Here is a 9,351-nt window from a genome sequence, read left to right as displayed (position 1 = left end):
AGAGTGAGATTTTCCTGGAATAGGATTTTGCTTTCTGCAAATGTGATTTGCCTTGCAAGAACTAACTTATTTCACTGTTACATTTACTAGAGTCTGAAATTATTCTTATAGCTAATCAAATACTAACTAGGTGTCAGTCTGTGCTCAGTGCTCTTTTCTTCTGAAAATACATTATCAAAACTACTGGTGCGAAAGTTTACTATAATTTTAAACCAATGCCAAGTTGTGTCATTGCATCAGTTCTTTTTATCTCCCAATTCTGCCCTTACCCTTAAAATATTTCGTGGTATACTCATAGAAAAGTGGATCTCCAATGGTAATAGATGCTTCTGGTCAATGTGGTTCTGTTAACATCTTCTTGACGTCTTGTTTGCACTGGAAGTATTTGTGGTAGACTGTGAAGCGACCAAACTGAGAATCGGTTCCTTTGTGTCATGGTTTTCAACTAGAAAAATGTGAACTGCACAAAAATGATGTTCAACCGTGATGGTACATTGGATTAGGAGATGGGTGGATGTATCAGGGCCTCATCTGTTGTAATGCAGAAGACATCCAGATCACCAAGAAATAGTTTCTGCTTTGCAGTCTAGACCAGTGGTCTCAAACTCCAGTCCTCACTTTCAGATGTCTTTCTGCTTCAGCACACTTGGCTCCAATATTAGATTATTACCAGAGCTCTGTAGAGCTTTACTGCATGCTAGTGAGGCAGTAGAACAAGAGACACATCTAAAAGTTGTAGGACTCTGGCCCTCAAGGAATGCAGTTTGAATCCGCTGGTCTAGACAAGACTGCAGGAGGTTGTCATCATAAAACTGAACATACACACACGCACACCTGCACACACACAAATTCCTGTTGGAAATCTTTGCTGCTCCTTCAATCCTTCTTACATTTTTTGTAAAATAATTTTAAAGAATCACCCAGTTATTGTATTGCCCCTAATTTCCATCAGTTACTGATGAATGTCTTCACTGTGCCACTTTATGATTAATGATGTGGAACTTGATAAAATGATGTTTTACACTTTTCCTAATGATACCTTTGTTCAATGAGATCCCTCTGATCCTTTGCTACTTCTCCATTAATTATAGGTTTAACTGAATGAGTTAAACTTGTATTAAAAAAAAAATAAAAATAAAAAATAAATAAAAAAAAACTAGGACAGTTGAATTAATTTCAGTTTATCAAAATTAAATGCAATTGATGGCAGATTTAAGCACAAGAACAGATGTACTTCAGAAAAGTATTGTGTAACCACATGTGTTGTATTGAAATATAGAACAGATTAAATGATATGATAAGTCAAGAAGTTTTGAAGTGACATATCAATATAACAATATAACAATCATAATATTTAACAGTGGTGTTTACAGTTTTGAATTCCACTGCAGCTTACATAGTATTAGATATGTTTTGCTGTATACCTTCAAAAATGAGATTGATAAAATACTTAAATTCTAATTTATAATGAAATACATGAACACTGGAAACTATCTTCAGCTATAACTCTGAAAGCTTTATGCTTGCAGTGGACTTTGGCAACAGGACTGTTTTCTTACCAAGGAACAATATTATGAGTTTTACATAGTTTGTTAAATGAGTATATAAAATATTAGTACATTTTTTATGTGTTATTATATTTGTTGAACCTATTCCAATGTTATCCTCCTTAAACCAGAAATCAAGAAAAGAGAAAAAAGGAGTACCCACATCTATGAAGGTAGGATTGCTTCAAACATGGTCGTACAACAACATCCCACAACGTTATCCTGGCATGTTGCGGATAGAAGTAAGAGGTACTGCTTTGTAAAACTATTCAAAAGTCTCTGCAAACTCAAAACTCACTCCAAACTAAACTGTTATGGGAGCTCAGGGCATCTTAATTCACAGCCAACTCAACATACCAAAACAATCACCAGTATAAGATATGAAAACAGACTTTCATTATAATCTTCTTCATGTTCTGATAAAAATCACACCCATATCCCACAGGATGCAGCTTTGAAGTATGAGAACGTGCAGATTAGTGATATTTAATCTTCAAATGTGCTGCTTGTAGGTCACATTATTAGTGACCTACAAGTAGCAACAAAAGTAAAGTTTTGTTGCTACTTGCCAAAGTACTTACTCTTGTAGACAGAGCAACTTAAAAATGTGTCTTTTTGTCTCTGTTGTGACAAAGATTATTTTTAACTGAAATTCTTAAAAATAACTTTCCTCTGCTGCAGAATGCAGTTTCTCTCTGTGAACTGTCTCTTCACAGAGAAAGTTCTTCTTTCTGTTCAACAATCCCATACCAACAAGCATTGAATTCCGATTGTGTCTCCGTCAGAAGTGCCAAGGCAAATGACCTTGCCCATGCCAAGACGTAGGCTTTCAGTCCGCTTTTAGTCCGCAGCAAGGCGGAGCTGGCAGGACGATCAAAGGCTTTCCACTGAATCCTGATACTAAATGTTGCTGATGATCTGTCTGAGAGGGGCAGTCGTCTGATCATACCAAACAAGCAGAGCGACTGGGCAGTGTCAGGTCCTGGTCTGAGCTCAGAGTCCCGTGGAACACTCCTTTGAATGAAGAGTTTTGATTCAGCTCACTGAAAACTCAAACAGTGAAAGGTGTGGAAGAAAATAAAGGCAATGGGGAAAGACACATCATTTTATTAATTTAGCGAGAAAATTACATTGTTGTGATTAAAATGAAGGAAACCAATGAAAAGTTTGAATACAGAATAAAATTGATGATCCAGTTATTATTAATCAAAGATAACTGTAAACAAATGGGTTTGCTGCATTGATTTAAAGGAACTCAGCATGATTGCAGTTTTCTGGAAGTTTCTTCCAGATTCGAGAAGTATAAAAAGTGACTGCGTCTTTTTCATGTTTGTTTTTCATTACCAAAACCCGACAACAAATTTATGTGTAGGCTTTTATGTATTATGTACAGAACAAAATGTTCATCTGCAGTAACGTTATTAAAATATTTTGGAGTGGATTGTAAAAAAGGAGGGAAGTAGTTTGAAGTGACGTTTTGATTTTTTTTTAAATTTTGTTTCTCCTTTCTCTATAACGGCCCACATGGTTTTAAAACTGCAAATATAGATATCAGAATTGCAGAGAAAAGTCAAAGCGTAGCTTTTCTATCCCGAATGACTGAAATCAATCTGCCTGAAATGGAAATGCAGCCCGATGAATGAATGAACACCAGGAATGCATAAGGAGAGGGTGACGACAGGTAGGAGGTGAGAGGAAGTTTTGGGTGCAAACACAGGTTTGAGCTTGTTTTATTAGTAATGTGACCCACACCAACAGACAAAAACATAAATAATCTGGTGAAAATCCCAAACTCTGTAGATCAGCAATCTAACTCTGACATAATCCCAATGAGAACAGGTGAACGTGAGCGCAATGTAAAAGCAGGGTTGCTACTGGTTGAAACACCACACACAGTACTTAAGTACTGCTGTAAGCCATTTGCGTTATTCTCTTAATCACTGTCACCAATCATTTTACCAATCAAGTGAGAGCTGGAAATCACATCCCGCTTCGTAGTTGTGCTAATATTCTCAAGGTGACACAAATACTAAAACACACAAACACAAAGAGATGCATTCAAATCTTTAATCCTGACATCCTCGCTTTCCTTTGTGCCACTTGAGTCTTACTTGTGCGCTTATCAAAAGATGAGGAGCGAGACGCTCCGATATGCTGGTAGAGTTTCACAAACAAAGACTGCTCTATCGCCCTCAGTGTTGACGCCACAAGGTCCAGAGTTGTCAAAAGTATCTGACCTCCATCTCTGGGAGATAACGCAGCAGAACAAAAAGCTGGAGGAGAGAAAGAGTAAGAAAAGCAGATACAAATCAAATGCATGCTCAAACAAACTCAACTGGCGTCAGCAGCGGCGAAAAATAAAGAACAATGTCGCCTAGGCAACACTGGTTCAATTTCCCACCTTCTCTCAGTCTTTAGATGTAGGAAATTATACTTCATGAAACATCAAACAGTATGTTGTGTGATTATTGACTTTTAGACAACCAGTGTCATTTTGAAAACAAAGAAAAATTAACTGGAAAAGCTGCTATAGAAATCTTCTGGTAAAATATTCATGCTCTTTAAATAACGTTGAAAAAACCTCATCACTGGATTTATAACCCACCTGCTTTGTGAGCTATTTTGGGCTCTTTTAATCATTTTAGAGAGCTTTTCAAGGAACAGTAAAACAGAAATCCACATTTGAATTCTGATCCACAAACCACATCATAAATGAACGGCGCAATTCAAAGCTGCGATGCTTTAAGTTTTATAAGGTTTCTTTTGTATTGGTGCAGCATGAGCAGATATTAGTAAAACACAACTGGATTTGATATATTTTTATTGCACTGCATAGGAGGATGAGATATTGGTGTTCAGAAATATAGCCAAAGCAGATTTTTACATGAAATTATGGTAACCAAAAATATTTATCTTTAATAAGTACTATGCAGCACTATATACAGAATTGCAAAAATATGTCTTACATTTAAATTATGCATACGTGTTGCATGGATTGGAGTTATTATATTTATAGCTTTAAATTCAAGTTCTCATATTGCAAAGTGCACTTAGACTGACTTTCCATTTGCCCGTCAGGCTCTCAGCAGAGCCTCCACAGAAAAAGGCAGCGGAGTCCTCACTGAGCCACGATGAGAACCCTCCACAAAGTCCAAACAAGGGTTTGCTTCGGTGGAAGGAGGCCCCGTGTTCCAGCCTCTTCCTGCTAAATGTCTGGAATCAAAAGTCCTGCTGTGAGCCGGGACACCCGATTCATTTAGAACAGGCAGATCTGATCCAAACGTTGAGAGTCTGGATGTTGAAAAATGATCTAAGTTGATTGTTTCTGTTTGTTTTAACCTCGGTTTGACAAAGCAGATGCACGGTACGCCGTTATCGGTTTTGAGTCGTTGCTGTGATGCTGGGGGTGTTGGCTCTGGCTCGCCTCTCTTCCCACAGTCTCTCCAACCATTCTGTGCCTCTTTATCCTCCCTGTGCTGCGCTGAGCTCTGGGTTGATAAAAAGTCATCATCATAGTGGTCTCCTGTGGAGCGCCTACTCTTTAGGTGGAAGAAATCATAAAACTGGAGGCCACAGTCGCAGAGCTGCTTATATTTATATACAGGCACGCAGCTGGAAGTCCCTGCAGAGGAAGAGTCCTTGTTGGTGGAGCAGCAGCGGAGGCATGGGGAGACGGGGAGAGGTAGAGGATGGAGTACAGGCATGAGAGCGGAGGGAGAGAAGGAAACTTCGCTCTGCAGCTCTTTCTGTCTTAACTCGCGCTCCAGCATCACATTTTCCAGCTCTTTGTCTGCAAAGGCTCTCCTCTTCCTCATGCGGGCGCTGATGGAGGGGCACGGGAAGTGGCTTTGGTGGCGCTGCTTAGACCAACTGGACACACCGTCCTCTGAGGTCATCAGATGTTTTAGCCCTGAACATAGGAGCAAAGCCACATTCTGCTATTACACATCCATTTTGTAAAGAACACCATGTTTCCATCTAATCAGCTTAAGTTTCACTACTGTGTTGTTTGTTAGTTTAATCAGGCGGTTGGTTAGTGCTGTCATTTTCACTTTGGAGAGAGAACAACACGAATTAATCTGCATTTGATTTCCCTCCTAGTGCCTCATTCTTGGCCCTTTTCCCCCATGTTTCAAAGGTTAGGGTGTCCTAGCTGTTCTGGAGGAGTATGGAGAGGGCAAATGGAAATGTCTTGGCAGCCTTTATGAATTGTATTTCAGGGGTACACTTAGAAACCAGAGGTTTGCAGCCAACCTGGCAAAGACTTGAAAAGCCTACATATGAATTTAGCCTCCCTAAGTCAAATCTTTGTAGAACAATCTTTCAACTACAGCTGTATGGATCTACAAGATGAAACTTTTGCCCATCTTTCTTTGCTTCATTGCTCAAGCTCAGATTTATTGGAGGGAGTCTGAATTTCTGGGATTGTTTGTTCCAGGTGATATGCAGTGTTAATTTCAACGACATACAGAATTTTTCATTTAGGCCAGAAAATTCAGCGATGGGTTGATCTGACCAGAGTACCTTCTTCCACAGGTTTACTGTGTTCCCCTCATGGCTTTTAGCAAATTGCAAACTGGACCACTTGAGCTTAGATTCAACAGTAGCTTGCTTCTTACCACCGTTTGTCAAAGGAGTCCACAACTCTTCCACCTTAGCTGCAGATTGCTATATCTCTGAATATTGTTTTGCTTGCACAGTTTGTCTGCAGATAGATTTCTGTGTCTTGAAAGGTTTGACGCTGTGCCATTCTCTGCCCAATTAGCGATGATTCATTAGACGGTGCTCTGTGAGGTGTACAAAGCTTGATCTACTGTTTTAAAAGCTAAATCTGCTTTAAATTACTCTGCAACTACATCCCTGATCTGTGGTTGATCATCAGCTTGATGATGCCGTTGGGTTACTAATGTTCTCAAACATACTGCTGAATTCTTCATAAAACAGTTTCCTTTTTCCTGAGATCAGTTTTCCCACTTGGGACGCATTTACTAGGGGTCTTCTGAATACTAAAGGTCGTACCGGTGTTTATGTCAAAGTATGAGAGCAAATGGACAGCATATAAAGGCATTCAACACTGTTGTATAAAATACAAATAACAATGCATGACTTTCCTTTCTCTTTATGGATATGTGCCACCTTGTTGACCCAGCACATCAGTTCACATTAAAATGAATCAAAGTTTATGGTACCATCACAGACTGTGAAGTACAGATGGCTTGAATTTAGACTAATCCTTATAATGAGTCTAAATTTGAAAGCCCCCAACAGAAATCCATCAGGTTTTGTTACACATTAAATACTTTGAAGGCCACATCATGTGAACTATGACAGTGACTCACTTTGGTTTTGACCATCGGAGGAGCAGCAAGCACAAGAATGTAAGCCGAGTTAAATTTACAAATGGTGAATTATAGATAGTTGTTAGTCAACCTTTAATTTCTGTTAATGTAACCCACGGAGAGGGAAGGCAAATATTTAAAAGTGTACTCAAAAGCAGACAAAAAGCACTTTCTAACAAAGTTCCTGAGAAAAGGAAAATGTGAATAAGTAATGGGGTGTTAATTATACTTTACCCTGCGGGTGGCTCTTAGCCACAATGCTTGAGTCAGCTGCTTTGGTAAAACACTGATATGCTGTTCTCCTCAATGGAGCTGAACACTTGACCCCCTTTTTACCCTGGGAGAAAAAGGTGAACAAGAATCAGACATCTGGACATAATTGCATTTTACAAAGGCACCCTTCTAGGGGCAATTAGGATGAGGAATCCATTATTTAAGACACTGGACAGAAATCATTAGGATTATTTGGTATTTGACATAAATGTACAATATTTAAATTTCCGCTGAAAACACACATTCATGCTATTTTCCTAAATAAATTGCATCTGATTACATATTATGTGTGTATGTGTAAAGTGAATTGCTCTCGAGCTTTTATCTGCACTGGTCAAGTTGAAAACAAAACACTGCATTTCATAAATAGAGAGATAATTGCCTTAAGTCTTAAAAAAATTGCTGGTCTTTTTGATGTGTTCTGCCAAATGTTATTTGAAAATATTTTTCTTAGTAGATTTCAATGCACAAATGCTAATTTGAAATGCAGTTTAAAACTTCTGTTAGAATAGAATAATAATCCCACATTGGGGAAATGTACTTGTTACAGCAGCACAGTAACAAAACATCCCCCATTATATAAGCATCTGTATATTAATGGAGGTTTAACTGATGTGCAAAATGTGACTGAAGAAAATACAGAGAAAATAAAAGGACAACTTTATCAAATTCCGAGTTCATTTTTTTTCTTTTTTTCTGAGCTCTTTCGGTTTCTCACCACATTTTTATTCTATTCCTTTCTTGACGCACAATTTATATTGTCCTCACATAATATACATCTCATACAATCCACCCGCTGATTGTTTGCAGAGCCCCCCCCCCCCCCACCTCCTTCTCTATCATCTGGGATCCACTGACCTGTCCATGCCCTCTTCTCACCTCGGCAGCCTGCTGCCTTCTCAGCGCAACCTGCGCTGCCATGACGCGCTGGCGCTCCACCACCAGCAGGCAGCAGGCGCATCGGCAGTCCCTCCAGCGGCAGAAGCGCTTGTGGCCTTTCAAGCACGACACGACGCCGTGGTTTCGACAGCGGGCGCATTTGGGGCTGCGGGTCATCTTGCGCTGAGCTTTCTGCTCGCAGCCCTCCGCAGACTCTGGCGTAGCAGCCACTTTTTTGGTTCTCTCCTTCGCTCTCGCCGCAGCTGTGATTTGCGTCGCTTACCGGCGCATCCGTCAGAGGTGGTCGCGTCAAAAACTCCTCCAGATTTTAGCTCTTTATTTTTTGCTGTTGTCTTCAGCTGCAGGCCTTCGTTCAGTTGTATGGACAATCTGTGAGAGGAGAGGGGAGTTCTACTTTTTAATCCATGGAGTTTTATTGAGCATATTTTAACAAAACGCAGCGAGATAATAAGCTACTATAAGCAGTATAGAAATAATCAAAAACAGCATGCGTTTAGAGATTCTTTAAAAAAAAAATTAAGATATTATACATTATAAAAACAGAACAGTCACATGCAAATCACATTCATCCTCTCATACAGGGGCTAATAAACAAACCAGTCAACTTCTATCAGCAATAAAACTAATCGGAAAAAAAATGTAATCCTGGATCTCCAAACAAGAATCCAAATTCCCACACTAACCCGGATACCCATGGGAAGATTTCCCTCACCAGCTCGTTGAGGCTTTTTCAGAGTGGAAACGTTGCAGTCAAACGTCGAGCCTGCCTCAGCTGCTCTTTGACGCCCTTTTCCAAGAAGCAGCTCGGCCGCAATGCCGAGCTCCCGGCAGAACCCACCTGCAAAGATTTAGGAACACCCGCGTTCAGTGGAAGAACGAGTCCCTCTCCTTTTAAAAGCCTCTACCTGCGCTGCCCTGCCCACCTTCCCAGCGCCTCTCGTGTTTCAGGGACCTGGGATCGCTGCTAACAGTACATGTCAATTGAAGGCCACAATTATTGGGGAGCCAATGTTTCCCATACGAGTTTATTTAAAGCAGGTAGACTGGGGCTGGGTGGAGCTGGCCCAAGGCACAAGCAAACTGAGCGCCCGCTGAAGGCCCCCTGCTGGCCTAGGGTACTTTAAATTTGTGATTGCCAATAAGAATGTTGAAGACTTTAAAATTGCTGAAAGTTACATTTTTTGTATTTATTTACAACTTCAATAATATTAGACAGCAAAGTACAACTTAATACAACAATAAATTTAATTGATCAAATGAATCAATAAATCAAATACAATTATTATCTCCTT

General features: G+C 39.8%; 1 protein-coding gene across 3 annotated transcripts; it reads right to left on the bottom strand.

The window, feature by feature from the left end:
- Positions 1-4,351: 4,351 nt before the first annotated feature.
- dmrt2b (doublesex and mab-3 related transcription factor 2b) lies at positions 4,352-9,126 on the bottom strand. Of its 3 annotated transcripts, XM_088004841.1 has the most exons (5): positions 8,983-9,126; positions 8,772-8,897; positions 8,018-8,428; positions 7,121-7,223; positions 4,352-5,457 (listed from the first exon to the last, which is right to left on the bottom strand). In XM_088004841.1, the coding sequence occupies exons 3-5, from the start codon at positions 8,213-8,215 to the stop codon at positions 4,622-4,624; spliced, it is 1,137 nt and encodes a 378-aa protein (XP_087860967.1). In that variant the 5' UTR covers positions 8,216-8,428; positions 8,772-8,897; positions 8,983-9,126; the 3' UTR covers positions 4,352-4,621. The 3 variants fall into 3 exon arrangements, with proteins under 3 accessions (XP_087860967.1, XP_087860966.1, XP_014824825.2); XM_088004840.1 differs by lacking the exon at positions 8,983-9,126 and having other exon boundaries at positions 8,772-8,975; XM_014969339.2 differs by lacking the exon at positions 8,983-9,126 and having other exon boundaries at positions 8,039-8,428; positions 8,772-8,975.
- Between the last annotated feature and the right edge of the window lie 225 nt (positions 9,127-9,351).

The sequence above is a fragment of the Poecilia mexicana genome, unplaced genomic scaffold (assembly GCF_051168715.1).
Source record: "Poecilia mexicana isolate PSO_F unplaced genomic scaffold, ASM5116871v1 scaffold_4, whole genome shotgun sequence".
NCBI lineage: Eukaryota > Metazoa > Chordata > Actinopteri > Cyprinodontiformes > Poeciliidae > Poecilia > Poecilia mexicana.
Note: the sequence above shows the minus strand (reverse complement) of the source record. Positions and strands in the feature narration are given on the sequence as shown.